General features: G+C 45.8%; 1 protein-coding gene across 1 annotated transcript in view; it reads right to left on the reverse strand.

Annotated features, from left to right (window-relative positions):
- The window catches only part of LOC115310789 (snake venom metalloproteinase kistomin-like), a 60,381-nt gene that overhangs the window by 16,525 nt on the left and 24,878 nt on the right, over positions 1-18,978 (reverse strand). Inside the window, exons 9-10 of the mRNA XM_029969264.3 lie at positions 11,640-11,689; positions 1,411-1,522 (exon numbers count right to left, since the gene is read on the reverse strand). Of these exons, the coding sequence (XP_029825124.3) occupies positions 1,411-1,522; positions 11,640-11,689 (162 nt within the window). The remainder of the gene's footprint in view (positions 1-1,410; positions 1,523-11,639; positions 11,690-18,978) is intronic.

Here is an 18,978-nt window from a genome sequence, read left to right on the forward strand (position 1 = left end):
TTTCTCCTGTTTCGTTTCTTACTATCATCATTTTCGGAGGGCACCAAATCGCACGGCCAATGTTGTCAACGTCTTTAGCGTATTTCGTATTTCTTTTTTATTCTGTTTCCAGAATCGGTGAGCTGGGACGTAAAAAGCAATGAGGACCGAAAGAACGATACGACGACAACGTGTTTTGACTGGCGGAGACACGAAGGGCTGTTTTTCAGGTGTAAGACGCAAACGACACCCCCCCCCCCCCCCCCCCTCCCCTCCCTCTCCTCCTCCCGATTGCACTCGTCAGTCGAAAAAAGTACCCTCTCCTATCACAAATACTTCAACCACACGGTGGAGTCCAAGGTGTGTCGGGCGTGCGGAGGGGAAGAGAGACAATGAAACCCCTGTTGCTTTTTTTTTGTGAGCACAGGCTGCCACACCCAATGAACCTCCGTCTGCTTCAACCCGACAGACCGCTAGCAGACGCCCTCGGATGTACGATAATTGATGCTATAAGCAAAAAATACATGCGGGGTTATTGTGAACCCTTCCATGACCAGCAGAGCCGCTCAAGTAAAGTATACGAAGGTCAGCAGACTGTGCGTTCACCGAAAATGAGACTGGAACACTTGTAGACAAGGATTCTCGACAGTGGAAGATGGTAGTCTAAGGCCTTTTTTTTTTTACTATTTTGATTCGGGAACGTTTTTCTTTTTGTTTTGAGCCCGCCCGCCACAAAAGGAACGCTGCATCATCATCATCATCATCAAGTCAATCAGAACGTAAAGAACGGCGCTTGAGGCGCGTTTCCTGTCAACTGGGACACGCAATACTACACTCTCATTGTTTGTCTACGGATAACGAAATAATCGGAACTCCGAAGGCGATATTGTGCTTAGGTGATCAGCGACTGCATACTACAACACAGTGTTCTAAAACAAGATCGCCTTGCCCACACCAGGTGTGGGCACTGCGCGTGTACAGAAACCAAATTCAGGAGGAGTGAAGCGTCTGCGCATGCGCAGTACCAGTGGCGTGACGTCAGTGGAATTGAGTTGGTCCATAACCTACTGAACTTTCTTTCATTTTCATCTGACACACTCGTGATATATAAAAAAAAAATGTTTAATGTCAAGATTTCCGGTTATTGTAGAGGAAAAATGCCCATCAGTAATCAAAGTTTTAAGGATATAACGTAGATGACCAAGTTAATTCAAGCGTTCGGGCGAGCAAGTTAGGAACTTGAATTTTTCTAGCGTCGTTTGGAGGCCTGTGTTGTACTGTCCCTCTGTTTCCTCACTCTCCAGGGTTAAAAATGGAAAAGAACCGACATACTTCACATTTTGAAAGGTACTGAACGGAATTTAGCATTTATCTTGAAGCTAGTACATCATTTCATTAAGAGTAAAGCAGACGGGTCATGCCAGTACTTACGAGTGCCCGAGTTCGTGCACTAAAATGGAGACCATGCTGTATGTATGAGGTGTGTCCTCTGTTTCGGCAGCTCGCAGACGTATACTGCACATACCCCCAAGGTAGGCAACACCTGCAGGGAACATTGACACTATAACTTATGCGTACTAAACAATTTTTTATGTAATGAACTTAAAAATTCAAAAAAACAAAACTTCCAATTTTTTTTTTTGACGGTGACAAAAGTAAGGAATGTATGAAGGAATGTGCCTCACTTCCACAAAAAAAGCCGCAAAAATCAAACAAAGATATTATTGCAAATTAATATCTTCGGCCGATGTAAATATGTATCCGATATTTTTACTGCCTGTTTCCGCAGTCACGCAAACGGAATATTCATGGGATTATGAATGTTTTTTTCACTGACAAGCTATTTTGCTCGAAAGGACGCATTATCTATTCCACAGCTCCTTGGGGCCGGTTGCACCAACGCCGCTTAGCGCAAAGCGGAGCTGAGCCGGGAACCTAAGCTAAGTTTCGGTTTCGTTCGGTTGCACCAAAATCGCTTATCGCTAAACCTAGCTCTAAACTACGCTTATCGTAAGCGCTGAACATTGGGCGCTTTGCTTTTGGTTGTTTCTGAATATTGGATTTAAAACATGGCGGCTGGTTTGTGGCGGTCGACGCGGTGGACGAAATTAGTTGTACAAAGTGTTTTAGGCTACAACAGCGTGAGAGTCTCGACAGAATGGCCATCGATTGTGACAAGGATGCAAAATATTGTCGCGTGAAGTGTTTATCGACCCTTGTTTTCAAGTTGGCTCTCCACTTTCAGTGCGTGTTAGCCCTAACCAAGATACGTACGGAGCTGTGGGGCTCACGTCTGTCTTCCCGTTGGTTATTCTGTCAACGAGCTTATTCATACGTACTTATTCTACTCATTTTCGCATAACTGTAACGTATTGTTATTTACCACCTTGTTTATTTCTACTTGCAATGCATATCCTTTAATCCGATCAGCGCGTTGAATAGTGGCAGTACATGATCTTGGCGACCAGTTGATTGTCGACACTTCTGCCATTTGCATCAGATTGCGGCGCTCTTAAATTATAAAACAGCGAAAAGTCAATTTCATTTTTGTTTTCTGGGTTTCGAGACAATCTTCGGTGAATTTTTCTTGTCTCGCGAGTAGAATCTTGGCTTCAGAAAACTGTATCGTTCCATAACCGTAACTTTTCTGGTGATCGCCTTTTTTAGGCATATTTTGCTTTATAGCTTACATTCGTGGCGACGACAACTCGACGACTTCTATTCGACGATTTCCGGGCATTTTCGCAGCTGCCGTGGCAAGTTCGTCACTGTTTTGAACTTCATCGGTCTCAGGCATGACTTGATTTTAGTGGTGATCTTACCTGCCTACTTATTCTCGATGATGTTTTGTCTCCAGTGATGTAACGAGTAGAGCGTCCTTCTCGCGTTCGGTGAGACTTATGGCCCCCGAGGGCTCCTTTATTTCAAAATGTGAGCACGAAAACAGTACTGTCACTGTCAAAGTATTTTGTTATTGACCGATATTAAATACACAATCATAGATGTGAAGAGCATTCGTGTTTATTTAAAGCGCTGACTCCTGTTTTTGAAAGTTAAGCGAAAAAATGAATGAATTTGGAGACCTTTAATTCCTTACTCACCGAAGAAATACAGCAAAAAGCAGGCACCGACTACAGCAAGTTTTTTGTTTACATCTCGAGATTCCTCACTGCCAATCGTATTCGTCCCTCTGAGCGTTCCCTAGTTCGCTCTGTTTGTCCCCACATTCCCTAGGCAATTTCAGCGTTTAGCTAGGGGCGCGTCTGTAAAGCCGAGTTAACGTTGGTGCAACCGGAATTTAAACCGGTGCTTATCCGAGCTCGGTTTAGTACGCTAAGCCGACTTAGGAAAGAGCCGCTTTGGGTTAAGGTAAGCGACGTTGGTGCAAACGGCCCTTAGAAGTGCACGTTAAATTGGCGCTGGCTACATAGTCAAATTGGTCAGGAAATTTCTGCTAGACATTATTAGAGACGTTACTAGTGCTCTTTAATCTATGTACAAGTATTTACAGGAGATGTGCTCTTGCAACAGACCGGGCATCGGCAGCTAGTTGGGCTAGGCCATCAGTTTCATTGCAGTGATTTGCTCGCGTGTTGTTCTCGAGACTGTCTGTTGGTTGTCGTCGTCGTTAGTCCGACACCAGACGCACACGCGCGAACAAGATGATGTCTGAGATGCAGCATTCCTCCCTCCTTAAGGTGAATATCGGTCAACAGGTTTCTTGGGTCTTGTCGACCGCCGAACAGCTGGGACGGCCTCGTCTTCCGCTGCGTCAGGCTGCGCTGGTGCGGCTGCATCTTGATGGGGTGGTTCAGGCGTCTTGCTCACCGGTGGCGTCTTGCTCACCGGTGGTGCAGGTGCCGTGCTCTCTCTTGGACGAATGTGGTCCATGTGCCGTTTCAGCTCTCCTGCTGACGTCTTGACCGTGATCATGCGGGAACCCGTTGTTTCTTTAACTGTCCCCGGAAGCCACTTTTCCCCTTCCCCAAAGTTGCGTGCCCAGACGGAGTCGCCAGGGCAAAGCTTACTCGCAGTATCTCCCTCTGAGCAGAGAGGAAAAGAGACAGGAGGCGGAAGGCAGGTATCCAGGCGGGAGCGGATTTGGTATCCTAAAAGCCGCTGGGACGGAGATCTTGCATCCTCCAATGGCGTCCTACGGTAGTTGAATAGCACCTTTGCGAGGCGCATAGACAAACTACCGGTCTGAAGTTTCTTGAGACCCTCCTTGATGGTGCGTACGGCTCTCTCCGCGAGGCCGTTCGATTGTGGGTGGTACGGAGCTGTGCGCAAGTGTTTCACGTTGTTGTTGGACAAAAACATGGCAAACGCTTCGGATGTAAACTGAGTGCCATTGTCACTCACGATGGTTCTCGGTATGCCAAACCGGCTAAAAATCTCGCGTAATGCCGTGATTGTGGACTCGGTCGTGGCATGTTGCATAGCGATTGCCTCTATCCACTTCGAGTGCGAATCCACCGCAACCAAGATCATCGCACCGTTTACTGGACCAGCGAAATCCAGGTGAACACGCGACCAGTTCTCCTGAGTCAAAGGCCAATTAAAAGGAGTTTTCGCCGGCGGCATCGACCTTGCTTGTACACAGGTGTGGCAATTGCTCGCCAGACGTTCGATCTCACCGTCAAGTCCAGGCCACCACACGATTGTACGTGCGACAGACTTCATTGCTGAGGCACCCTGGTGCGTCTCGTGCAGAAGCTGCAGCATCTGGTCTCGTGCGGGCTCAGGAACAATGACTCGGTGGTCCCAGTAGATAAGACCTTGGACTACGGTCATTTCTAGCCTCCTAGTAAAATACGCTCGCATGCGTGGATCAGACACTTTCCTCTCCCGAGGCCAACCTCTGAGAATGTAGGACTTCACCGTACGGAGGACCTCATCCTTCAAGGTCAGTTGGCGGAGCACTTGTGACGAAAGATGAGTATTGTCGAGCTGTTGAAGCGAATGGACATACTCAGGTAGCTCATCGGTTGCTTCCTCGGAAGTCTCCAGTGGAAGTCGACTGAGTGCGTCGGCGTTTTGGTTGTCTGGCCCAGGCTTATACTCTATCCTGTAGTTGTAAGCTCCCAGCAGCAAAGACCAGCGCTGAATCCGAGCCGCGGCCATGACTGGTGTCGGGCGGTCCTCACGAAACAGTCCAACCAAAGGCTTGTGATCTGTGACCAAAATAAACGATCGACCAAGCAGATAGTCGCGGAACCTAGACACTCCGAACACCAACGCCAATGCTTCACGCTCGAGTTGAGAGTAGTTTCTTTCGGCCTTTGACAGTCTTCGGGATCGGAACCCAATTGGCTTGTCTATGTTTCCAACGCGATGCGACAACACCGCTCCTATTCCGCACGGCGATGCGTCGCACTCCAGGCGCAATGGCTTCGCTGGGTCGAAGTGCGTGAGCATCTTTGCTTGTCGCAGTTCCACGATGAATTGCTGAGCCGACTCTTTCTCTTTCTGAACCCTCGTGAAAAATTTGAAGCTTTCAGCTATCTCGTTCGGTCTCGGTGCGTAAAATTCCTCGAGAATTTCAATCGCTTGAGAGTAGGTTAGTTCTTTAACCTTCCTTGGCGCGCAACGCCCACTCAAGATGTCGATTGCTCTTGAGCCCAGTGCCGAAACGAGAAGCGCTCTCTTCTTTACATCGTCCATGATGCCGTTTCCCTCGAAGTAGGACTCAATGCGGATAATATACGAAGCCCACTTATCTTTCATCTCGTCGAACTGTGGTACTTGGTACGTCATCACCGCAGACTCGGAGTTGCGTCCGTTGACTTCAGAGGGTGGTTCGGTACTCGTCGCCATTGCTAGACATTATTAGAGACGTTACTAGTGCTCTTTAATCTATGTACAAGTATTTACAGGAGATGTGCTCTTGCAACAGACCGGGCATCGGCAGCTAGTTGGGCTAGGCCATCAGTTCCATTGCAGTGATTTGCTCGCGTGTTGTTCTCGAGACTGTCTGTTGGTTGTCGTCGTCGTTAGTCCGACACCAGACGCACACGCGCGAACAAGATGATGTCTGAGATGCAGCAATTTCCGTCCGAGATAATGCCCGAAAAGCCTTGCCGGTTATGTCTCCGGCGTGGGGACGGAATAGAGACGTTCGTTCATTTGCTCTGATACTGTGTAAAAAAGCGGCTGTCTTCAAACCGTGCCCCAAAACAAGCCGGATTCTGCCTGATCGTCGTGAAGTGATTGTCATTGTCACTATACATTGCATATGCTGTGTTATTTCAAACCTTTCTAAAATCTTGTTCGCCCAACGCGGCAGCGTGGGGTACGAATGTATATCTTGTTCAATTGATGAGACTCGTTGCATTTTATGTTGTGAGCGGAGAATGCCCATGTTATTCGGCTATCATTTGTGGTAAAATATTTTGGACTGTTAATACCTTCGTAGATTGACACGGCTGAGTGTATAGTGCCTTAAAATTCAACATAAAGTGAAACAAACATTCCAGCTGCATTTGTTCTGCCGCGCACGGACCTGCCAAAAGTAGCTTTCATTCGTTTGTTTTTATTACCCAAAACAATACATTTCTTTTCAATCCCGGAGAAGTCCTGTTCACCATAGAACGCAAAAAAAAGAAAAAGAAAGCAATAGAACGCAGCAATTTAGCCGCCACCATCTCCCGAAATCGAGCCTACGCAGACAGCCAGAGCCCGTTCACGAGAAAACCCACAGCTCGGTGCAGTCGTGCAGCACTGATGTTCACTCTCAGAACCAAAGACGCGCGCTGTAAGTCGCGTTGTTCGAGACTGCTGCCACCAATGGTTGTGCGGAGCGCAAGTTCGTCTGCTTCCTTTGCAGAGGTTGTGATGACGTCAGGAAGACGCCGAGCTCTGATTGCTTCTGAAGGAAGGATAGTGGAATTCCTCTCACTCGCGAATCAACGCTTATTTCACTCTTCATAGTATGTCAAAAACCTGAAAGTCGCAGATAATGCAGCGCGCAGAATGGTCTCTCGTGACAGTTAACTCAGACAAATGAAAAGACTTCTAAATAGGCAATAAATTTCCAGCGAAAGCACTCACAGAAGGGCTAAAGTATACCTTGTAGTCGTACAGAACATGTTGTAATGCTTGTTCTACCAACTCTGTCTTGGACACTCTTGTTACCTGTACGGATAGAAAGTCTACTTTTTCGCCACCAAGTAGACCCTCCAAATGATATTGTTTCTTTCGGGAGTTAAATCCTCTGGCATATTGAGGATCACAAAACGAGCGCTGTCAGATAAGGGTAAAGGAAGAAGAGGCGGTGGATGAGGATTAAACAAGTAGAGGAAGGAGGAGGGTCAAGTGGAGGGGTAGGGTACGGATTGGCCATGTCCTAGTGGCTAGAATACAAGGTTGGGTTTTCGCCTATTGGCGCTGGTGTTAGGCAGATATTTTTTTTTTCACTTTGTGCCACTATTGTGCTTGCACCTGCTAGGAATCATCTCCATTGATAAAGGGTCACCTTTGAGGTCGAACGTTGTATTCGTCTCTGCAGACTCCGTTGACCTTCTAGATACCTTCGTTTCTGCTGTTAACAAGATGTTATCCTCACTATATTTTTGTGGGCCTTAGTTGCAGGCTGCATCAATCGTAATATCATTTCGTAGTTTTTTTTATGAAAATCATATTTTGTCTAATTTTAAGGAAATGGACATCGTTTCCTTCTTTAGCCCTTGGTTCTAGCAGAACGAGCCCATCTTTCTTCTATATACCGAGCCTAACACTCTTGCGAGGCTTTGTGAAGATCAATTGTTTCATGATGGGCAGCGTTAAAATGATCAAAACACTTCCAGTAAGCGTCTCTTTTATCGCAGGATGGATGCATAAATGAATACTCTTGGCGGTACTTTTCGTATCGGGTGGTAACTGGCACCACCTAGTCTAGAATCGGTTCTCTTGCTTTTCTAGGCCTTCTTTAACAATCTGCTAGCCTACTTTCTTGTTATTATATTATTTTGTTTTTACGTTCATCCATCTTTTCTAGCGAAATCCAACGCTTCCACCGAGTTCGTTACCGAAGTAAGGATGGCAAAACGAAGACCGGTGCACTTTTAAACCGCGTGTTTTAGTGTGTCGCTTTCACAATTGCGAATTACATATATGTGCCTACCTCATTATATTTAGCCCTCAATGTGTTTGACCTTAACACGCACGTTCTCGTTTCAAACAGTAAAGAGCTTTCCCGTGAATTATCAAACACTTGTTTATTTTCTTCTGCCCTGCTTTTTTGTGTGTCTTGTGCATTGCTAAAGCTGACTTTCCTTGCATTCTTTCCTCCAATATTTTCATTTTTCCTTCTATTACTCTCTATTCTACTGAACTAGTCTGCTCAGCCCAATTACTATTTGTAGTTTAATAAATGTCAGCTTTCGAGTTCGGTTCGTTACTGTTTCGTTTAAAGGCTTCATTTATAATTGCCTGTATTATTTTCATGACTACCGCGCATCCTCCGTTTATTTTTACCTTTGTTCAAATGTGTTTCATAATTTACCCTGTGCTATTTGCAAACGTCCAGCCCAATTCCCTATGTACCCCTCATTTGGTGTGTTCCCATAGACTCCCAGCTACAATATGCCCAGGATTCTTTATCAAATATCCAATCCTGTTTGAACCTCCAACCAGGTGTACAGTACATTACTGCGAAAAAGTCCACTGGGCAGCACTAGTTTTTTATACTCACTGAAGAGTTCATGCCTCACATAATTCTACTGCGTTTTGGTTCATAGATAGCTGAACTTTCTTTCCTTTTTTTTAATCTATTTATTTTCATGATTCTTACATATTTTCTTCACTCACTGAGCCCTACCCTCAGATTTTTGCACCTTTCTACATTGTCTTGTATTTTCAGGGGTTCTCTTTTTTCGTCGTTAAACATCATTACTCCAGACTTGTCACTACTAAACCTCTGGCCCAAGATGTCCCCTTCCTGTCCGCATATGTCACTTAGTTTCTGCAGTGTATTTCTTACATACTTCATGAGTACCATGTACTATGACCCCCTTTAAACGTTTGGCTTTTTGTTGTGTTTCCCTGCACAATTGCGGACATAAGCGCAAGCTCCTTGCTTTCGATAGCACCCGGGCTGCACGAGCCATCTAATCAACAGCTGGAGCAAAAGTCGGAGCCACACGCTTGTACCACTTGCACGTTCCGCGGTGTCGAATGGCGAACAAAACGTTAGCACTTTTAGTGGCTGCCCCCTGCACGACCTTCTCCGTTGATGAAGGAGTAAAAAGAAGAGGCTGTTTTAAACGGTCGTGCTTTTATGTTCACTATAAAAAAAAAAACCTCTGCCTCAGGATTTGAAAACACTTTTACCGCTGGCTCTTATACTGGTGAGGAAAGTTAAAATGTATTTGGAGAACACTGCAGATGCACCCATGGTCGCAAGAAACGTCTCAAGTTTGACAGTCAGTAGAGAAAAGTATAAGACTATACTCATGCGTTTTGCACCTGGAGCCTTGTGCCTCAACTTCGTTCACGCTTAACTCACGGGTCTGCCTTACCATGCAGTTCCCTTTCGCGATGCATTCTGAGGTGGCGTCGATATGAACGAAGTGGTGTCCTAAGGACAGTTTCAGGTGAGTCATATGTGGATGGTGACGTCGGCTAGCTCCGAAGCGACAGAAAAGTTGAAACCGCGAACGAATGGGGAACACAAAGGCACTGAATAGGGACGTCTGCCTAAAATTGCGACGGTGACGTCGGCATAACAAGGTGACGTCCGAAGACATTTTTCAGCTACCCAGGGTTTACGGCATACAGTCCCTTCTGGTGATGACAGGACGACTGCCCTTTTGTTTACGATGCAAGTGGGCTGCTGATATTTGACAACGGTGAATTATTCGAAAATGCGCGCGTTGTAATTGGCTTGGGCATGATAGTGAAGAGTGCTTGTCAAGTTATACACTTTCACTACAAGGCTCTGGAGACGACCGCGACACAATCCGAAACTTTTGATGAACATATTAGAAGTCGGGGATGCTAGCGGCGATGTTCTCTCATACCAAGTAGAACCCGATAGACGCTGCGTCAGAGTTCCGGCGAAAGCAAAGCACCAGCTGAAAAAAAAATGCTTATCTATCTCAAGCCACAGAAATGACAGAAGCCGTGAAAGCAGCTTACAAGAAATGATTGATCAAGAACAGCTTGCCAACAGCAGATGGGAAGGTATCTAATTGGTCAACGGAGTCTACAGACAGGCATACGACGCTCGACCACGAAGGTGACCCTTTATCAATGGAAATGATCCCTAGCACATGAAAGGACAATAGCGACACCAACAGAAAAGGAAAAGACCTGCCTAATACCAGCACGAGTAGGTGCATACCAACCTTGTACGCTCGCCACTAGTTCATGGCCAACACCTACCATACCCCTCAGCTTGACCCGTATCCTCCCTCTCTTTTTCTTAATCCTCATCCTGCGCCTCCTCTCACCTTAGCCTTATCTGACGGCCCCCTTTTTATGAAGGCGCTTTTCTTTGTCGTACGTGTGTCTTTTTCCGTCCTGTTTCAGTTTGCACCAGTGACCGTTTATTTAAGCTTTACCTTTTCAGCCTTCCAGAAAAAACAATATATCGAGGAGAATAAATAGCTATATTGCCAGGTGCAGTGCCTCAGCACATGCGGTACCTTAATAGCGATTAGAATGTGTGTATGTTTATACAGCCGGAAGTTAATAAGCCGCAGTGGGCATCTGGTGTCTCAGCTGTAAATGAGCAATTTAGCCTGTGCAGTACACACCGCTAGCCTAGGGTCTTTAACGTGTATCACGCAGTAGTGATACTCGACCGCACGCCGGTACAATGCTCATCCAGATCAAAACAGGCAGGGCTGGGGATTGAACCATTGAACCCTGGGTCCTGCAGCGCGAGCTTTCCCTCCACATGCTCCGAGCTAGTGTGCGCTAGCCCACTCGGCCACCGATCCCCCAACACTTGCCTTGTCGATTGGCCAATTATCTGAAGAAAAGATAATCGGTCAGCGAGCTCTGCGAGAAAGTGAAATTTCGTGCCTTCTTTGCCAAAGGTGAAGCCAAGTTCGGACGGCAACCCCATTAGGAAGGAAAACATTGGGACGTTTTTCACAAACAACTTGAATGTCATTGTCCTGTTCTGAATTAGGCTCGTTTTCGTGTGAGGTAAAACCTGGTTTTGGCGTCCTGACATATGTATGTCATTCCATGCAGTGTGAGCCAAACAATTCTTCTCCCATGCCCCTGAGAAGATTGATGCCCCAATTGCAGGGTGATCGGTGAAAGCAGAGGAGGCGCACAAATACAATAAAAATATAACAATTCTTATGTTTGACAGTTGAATTTTTTTTTATCTTGACTTAGGTATATTTCTTGAGGGCCCAGAAGGCAACATTTTTTTTTTTAATGAATACTGCCCAGAACATAATCATCTAACTTCGGGAATACCGCTAGTATTTTAACCACTCTATCAAGGGTGCCCAATTAAACGCGACAAGAGCTGCGGTTTCAACGCGGGAGATGAAAGGTTTCCCGAGCATAATTTAAAGTGTGCGTAAAATGTGAATTACTACTCCGAGACCACATGAGAAGGTGTGAGTTCATGGTCAAACAGAAGCATTCAAAGCGTTTTCCCTATAAATGCCTCATACACGTTAAAGCTATTCTCTTACCCAAGACGCCATTAGAGAGTTGTCCATTTTCATAATCTGCAAAGTCCAACCTATAAAAAAAAAAAAAAGAAACGGTCGAGCATTGTATGTTTTTAAACGCACATTGAGCTCCCACTTTTCGTGTTAGAGCACAGGGATGGTTAATTGCTGCATCTCTTTTCGTCTCGGAGTGCATTTAAACCCTTCGCAACTTCACACTTCGGCCGCCAGAATAGTGCCACTTGCACTGAACACATGTGGTGAGTCTAGATTTAAGAGAAGGAGCATATCAAACCATAGAGAGCGTTTGCACTTTAATGGCGGACGCCTCCTGTTCAAATTAGTCGCAAGGGCGCATGCGGCGCATTGTGGCTTTGCAAAGAGGGAAGTCGATCGAGGCGGAGACGCTTTCAGACGATCGACGCTCCCGCCATCTCCTTGCAGCTCTCATTGCAAACACGGCCCATGGTCCACTTGACCCCGATCAAGCAGTTCGAAAAACTTGACAATCTAGACACACTGCACTAATGGATAAGCCCTAAGTTCGAGCTTTTTAAAGCGACAGCTTTACCTGTGTCGGCGTTTGTAGTCTGTCGTCGCAGCGGTGATGAAAATACTTTTCATCTCTCCCCTTAAAACTCGAAAACGCAAAAAGAAAAAGGCAAGAGAGGAGATTTCCGGCAGCCCGCCGATGACGGTGAGACGACGAGAAAGCGTCGCCTATTAACGATCATTTCAAAACAGGTGTTTTCAAACAAACTCGCATTATACAAAATCCCGCTTTGGCAGTATACGGTTTCTACGCCTAATGTTGCAGGGTTTTTTAAACTTCCACAGCGATAGATTTCTCTATGACATCTCTACGTTTTAAACGGCGCTTGAAATACAAGATATGTTGTGCTAGAACTAGTCGTTTTCCATCGTTCATTTCGCAAAGCTTCGCCTCGTTTCTACGTTTGCGCCCATCTCTCCGCACATCGCTGAACATCAACGTCACCCCCTGCTTTTACCGCTCAACAACATTGGGAGTACCTGCGCCTTTGCTTGTGTCGGCGTGGGAATTCCCGTCAATCTGCGAAGAAGTGAGATCGATAACTGCAGCACAACGATAACAATCCCTGCAGAAGGGGTACAAGGGGGACAAAGTACAGAGACGAGTCTCCAAACACAGCTAGGTGACTGCAGCGAGACTGAAAAAATCCGCCTGGTTCTGGAATCAAACCAGAGACCTCTTCATTTCCAGTGGAGTATTCTATCAACTGAGCTAACCAGGAGTTAGACGTCAGTGAAGCAAGCGGGTTAACTCACTCGGTAGAGCGCTCTACTGGAAATGGAGAGCTCCCTGTTTCGATATTAGGACAAGGTGGATTTTATTCAGTCGCGCACCAGTCACCTGGGTGTGTTTGGAGATTTATTTGTCCCTTGCAACCCTTCTTCATATTCTCCAGGAATTATTATCGATAATCTCTGCCATCTCTTTGTACATTGGCATTGATTGCACTTTCATAAATTGTAGCACGTTCGCAAAATGCAGACAAAATGGTGTAGTCACGTACCCTCCTCAAGTGCGTCCGGTCAACATTTCGCCCGCATATCACGAACGTGCACACATCCACCGCTTTCATCTCTTCGAACATTGTGAGAAAAAACTAAAAGGACACTTGCACTTCGCCTTTAAGGGTGGAACACTACAAGCGTGCCTTGTGTGGCTTAGTCAGTAGTGTGTCCGGCTCGCAACCGAAGGGTGGTGGATTTGAATCTCACCTAAAATTAGTAAAAAAAATGTTTAAAGAAATTTAATTTTTTTATAATGTAGAATCACTTGACACATGCGGCAACCTTTAATTCGCATCATATGTCATTTTTCAATCACTTTCATTGCATCGTGACGTCAAGTTTCATGTGAGCGTTGTGAGTTGTTTGAAATTCCCTTGCGAAGTCATTTGGCTGTGACGTCATGACCCTATCGACCCATCAGGATTTTCGCGTCACGCCACCGACGCCGGCTTTTCTGCGACAGGAGCTCCTTACCGCTATCGCGTTAAAAACAGACCTTTTTCCTTCACGTCTTTCCCGCTGGGCGGCGTCACCTCCTCTGGAGTTGCAGACTGCCACTGCCAGCTGGAGAAACGCATGGCGTGGCCAGTATGGAGCATTTTATCATCACTGTGTAGCCAATGAGATTTCCGCATCATCCTATGCGGTGGGAAAGTGAGATACAGGAGTAGACGAGAACGCGTGGGGGGACGCCAGAAGGCCGCGCTCTGATTGGAACGATTACTGGGTAGACGTAAAGCTGCCTTTGTCCACACTGCACTCGCCGATCGCGTTAGAACACGGAACGCCGGCGTCCAGCGTTTGGCTTTTTGCATTCTCACGCGTTCGACAAGTGCAGGGGAGACAAAGGCAGCTACCCTTACAAAAATGAACAATGAATTTCAATTGAGCTTCTAATGTGTTTTTATAGGGTCAAATGAAACTCATAAGAAACTCATCATTAAATGAGTTTTATCATTACCCACTCCATATCTATTCTTTTGAATTTACTCATTACAAATTCAAGTGAGGTTTATCGTTACCCAATCAATATCAATTCTTTCGAGTTTACTCATTACAAATTCAAGTGAGGTTTATCGTTACCCAATCAATAGCAATTCTTTTGAGTTTACTCATTACACATTGAAATGAGTGTTATAAAAAAAAAATCAATAAATCTACTCCCTACTGCATTGCACCCGAAACAAATAGCGCGTCGGTGCTAGTTCTGATATACAGATTTATTTCCTGTGCTTAAAATAATAACTGTATTCACTCTCTTTTACTCCTAAAGGCTTATTCACACGATGTATCTCTTCAACGCGCCACAGTTTAGCGAAACCAAGATTTCGCGAAATCAGCCTGTTCACACGTGGAGTTTGACGCGCGAAACCTGTGACGTATTGACTCACGAGAATTCCGCCAAACCTTGTCATCTGCACCGGGAATACCGAGCGTTTCGCATCAAAATGATATGAAGTACGCACAGTGTGAAGGAACAGCCTGTTTTATTAATGCCACTCAATGAATTTCGTCAGATTCGGCTCACTGGGTTTACTAGTCCTGCCAAACCCGGGAAAAACCGCGAGATGATCTCGAAGCATTTTAGACATTTTTACACCGCTAATAAAAAACGTTATCCCCAGTCATCATGTTTATACACGGTGCTTGCACCCGCCGCGACTGTTGACGAATCTGCACCGCGCCCCTAATCCGTACTGTAGGCGCCGTTCACACACCTGCAACCGAGTAGGACCAAGACTCGTCGCCCGTACGCACCGCTTCTTCGCTTGTCGCATAGGGGGGCTTGTCGCTCGCCATGTTTGTTTGTTTTCTTTCGGCAAAGCTCGGATACGGGATCGGCCAAAAATCAGACTCCTCCAAAAGCTCGCTCCTCCTCGAAGGTCAGACGTCATAGCGAAGTCGAGCGGCCATTGGCAGCGTCCGCGTTTCTCCTTCGGGTGATTGACGGGCGTCGGTGAGGTTTCAGAGAAAAATTGCTGCAGAAGTGAGAAACACGCGCCACTTTTTTCGGAGGCGCGCCACTTTTTCGGTCGAGTTCATCTGTTTCCCGAAACCTAGTTTTGCGCCACAAGATTCGCCAACACGATGCATCATGTGAACAGACCTATTTACAGCGCCCCTCTACCGCGATTTGGTCAGTTTCGGTTTCAGTATTGTAACTTTGACTGGTTTCGGTTTGATATTTTAAGGACCGCGTCTTCGACGCCCCATCGGTAGCGACACCAGTTATTTTTTTTTTTTTTCTTTTTCCGCCATGGCAGCCATGGTTTCGCCAGTTTTGCGACCGTTGGGTGTGTCGCGGGATGGAAATGGCCTTTAGACATGGAAATGTGCTAATTTAATCAAGTTTATCTATCTGTGAAGTTTCTCTTGTGATGATTATGTTCAAGAAGAGCGCGGAAAACCGACGACGCGACAGAACGAGCAACTCAACGCAGTTGGTAAGCATACTTCTTTGTTTGCATTGTACGCGTTGAACGAGAAGTGAACATTATGGAGTTTTAGAGTAATCTCGTGGCTGCTGTGCATGCGGAGACCCAAAACAAGCTTCGGACTCGAGCTTTGGGGCCCGTTATTTCTCGATAATGGCGTGGGTACCGCAAAAGGCGGCGCCCACGACATCTCCGTTGATCGCGTCTTCGACGCCGTCGCCCGCTCGGGAACTGCGTGAGTCGCACTCGGCGCCCGCGGTCGGTATGGTCGAAGCGTTTTCCAAACGCCACGGATCGCTGGATTCACAGCTCAGAGCTATCGAGGCGCAAAGCTATCGAGGCGCAAAGCTATCGAGGCGCGTGTACTTACGATCGTGGCAGACATCTAAGCATGCCTGGGTAGTGGGTCGTCTGGGCTTCGTAAGTACAACCAGAGTCGTTCAATGCTCTGGTACAACAGAGCAGCTTGGCAGTGACAGAAACAAAACATGCGGCATTGAGTATAAAACAACTATAAAAATGTTACTCTGGACAAAAGCTTGTTTAATTTTCTAAATTCCAAATAAAAGCTGTCGCGACATCTTGGTGGCGTTTTAAGCGCGAGATGCTTGCGTTTTGGGGGGTCCCCGGCAGAGAAACGCTATTCTAAAACTCTTCGCCGCAATCCTCGCTATTTTACCGTCCGTAACGCGCGGTAAAGTAGCGCCCGATATTCTAAAACTCCCTATTTTCTCGGCACACGTTTTCTCGTTAAGCTAGAATTTTTTTTTTCTTTTTTTAACTAGTTGGGTTTGCTTTATTTGTCCTAATGTTTGGTTCTATGTGTAGCGTAATGAAAAGTTGCCACTCATTCTGTGTATGGTCCAAGAAATTGTAGCTTATGTCAACAGAGCATGTATTGAATTCCTAATGCTACTTTCACTCCGTTGCTTTAGAAAATGTCTTATTGGTTTAGCAGTGTACTGATGTCATTCAACTATAAATTGATTACATTCATAATACTTCATTACATTTCAGAAGTTAGACTTCCTTGGAATTCGCTTCATGCAGAGCCAATATTCCTTTTCAGTCAAAATGGTTGAAGAGGATATCCACCTTTTGTTTTGAAGTTATGGAAGTGGACTGGATTGTACTGTTAGGACAAACTTCGGTCCCCTGGCTTTCTAGAATTGAACTGGGTTTACATTTGTTGGTTAGATTGATAAAGCAGTTGTTCCTTTTGCCTTTTTTTTTCTCTTTCATTTTGCAATTGTGATGTGATAAAGCCAAGGGCCGCAGTTGTTCCCAAATGAAGCAGCAGCAGTGTATTCCCAGCTTGCGTCACTTCGATTCATTTCAAGGCATGCCACGAAATGGATGCCTTTATTCATACACCGTTGGAACTGGGACTGACTTCAAAATGCAGTTTGACAGTGTTTAAGTGGTATGGGACGTGTGTTGAATGACCTATGCGGTTGTCACAGGTTCGTGGTTGGTCAACCTGAAACGCTCCAAGTCCCACTTCCTTCTTCTTGTCTTCCTCTTCCCATTGGTTTGAAGTTCGGCCGGCATTATACTCTGTTTCATACTTAGCGTGCAACGCTGTCAAAGCTACTGGCGCGGGTGCGTGGCTTTATCTACGGTTTTGCTTGCGCGAGAAGGCGTGCAAATGATCAACGAGATCAAGCCCCACGCTCGCGCCAGTAGCTTTGACAGCGTTGCACCCTAAGTATGAAAGGGAGTATAGTCTCATCCGAGCTCATGCCTTTGGCGCTCAGGTAAACATGTGCGAGAATCGCAACTGACCCTCCCCCAAACCACCCTTAAACAGAACAAAATGACAAAAAAGACAAAATTTGTGACAGCGGTGTTCGAGAGAAACTGCAGACGTTTAATACCCTGCCTGAAACTTTGCAAACATTTCAGTGTGGTTGCAGCTGTGAGGGTGAGCTGGATCCAATATGAAAACTGGACCCTGAAGCGACGCCTTCAGGATGCCGAAAATAATTATGGTAAGTTAGAAATTATCCCACTAGTATACTTCCTAAATATTTGGGCCGGGTATCGATTAAGAAATTTTAACCCAGTTAATTTGTCACAAATTTTCAGGCATAATATCTTGAAAAGAATGAAACTGCAGATGTTCCAAACTGGCTGAGGTAAAGCAGCCTTGCAGTGCACCAAGGTTTACATTGAACATACTTTTGTGTATTGTCCACGAGGTGTGGCTCGTGCATTGAAGTTTTATGAGTTAGTTTCTTCAATGTTTGAACTTTCAGCGTGCCAGCTGGGTAGTGTGTAACTTTTTTTTTTTTAATAGCGCAAGAAATTTTTTAATCCTGGCGGCAGGAAGATTCGGCTAGCAGTTGACATGGTTGGACAACGGTGTGCATGCTTGCTTTCTCTGAAGCGGCCAATGAAGCGAAATAACAGCATGTGCGGGTTGTCCATGCATTTAATTTTTTGTTTGTTGTTTGTTTCAGACTACATGTGCTCCCAGTACAAGGGGGTGGCCCTCCAGGCTCTGACGACCAGCATGTTGTCTCTGCTATGCGTTCGACGGAAATTTAAAGGGTAAATATTGCAGCTGCAGTTTTTTCTATTCTTACCCTGCTACACTTCCTGCAAATTTCTGTGCATACTTGGTCTTTTTGTTTTCATTGTACTGTAAACTTTTGTTATAGTCCGTTGCAACTATAGAATAGCACAAGCCCCTCCCACAATTCCCTTTGCTCGCCATGATTGGCGGTGTCCTCTTGGCTTTCCTCCTCTCTAGTGTGTGCTTATTAAAAAGAGTGAATGGCTTTGTGGGAGGGGCTTTGCTATTCTAGAGTGGCAACAGAGTATAGCATGACCTCAGTTAATTTAATCATTTCGAAGAGTCCTAGCGGGCACCCATGCATTTTTATGGGAAGGACTCGGTGTCATATTTTGAACCGAGAAAATGACCCTACAAATGGGAAAGCACAGGCCTTCTGCTACAAAATTAACCGAACCAAACTTTGTTTTCAAGATCAGACCGGAAAAAGTCGACTCCTGTCTTATAAACGGCGAGTAACAGAAATCCTGTGCTAGTCTCGCCACGTTAGGAAGCTAATGCTATGACCCCATCTTGATTTCTTTAATGCTTGTTATGGCTGTTTTCACATCTGGTATTTTCACTGTTCTTTGGCCAAAAGTGAGTGGCAGGTCACCATAGGTTTCCAGAAGAAAGCGGTCGCATATGCAGAAATTTCTAGGAAGTTCGTAGCGCAGTGGCGCTTCGTCGCAACCGAGGAAAAACTATGGTATTGTTGGTGCAAAACATTAAGCCTCACGACTAGCAGCAACTTAATCGTGGATATACTGCACCGTACGGCATTTATTTGAGCTCTACTCCACACAAAATA

Source organism: Ixodes scapularis, unplaced genomic scaffold (genome assembly GCF_016920785.2).
Source record: "Ixodes scapularis isolate PalLabHiFi unplaced genomic scaffold, ASM1692078v2 PGA_scaffold4__175_contigs__length_147842914, whole genome shotgun sequence".
In the NCBI taxonomy this organism is placed as follows: Eukaryota; Metazoa; Arthropoda; class Arachnida; order Ixodida; family Ixodidae; genus Ixodes; species Ixodes scapularis.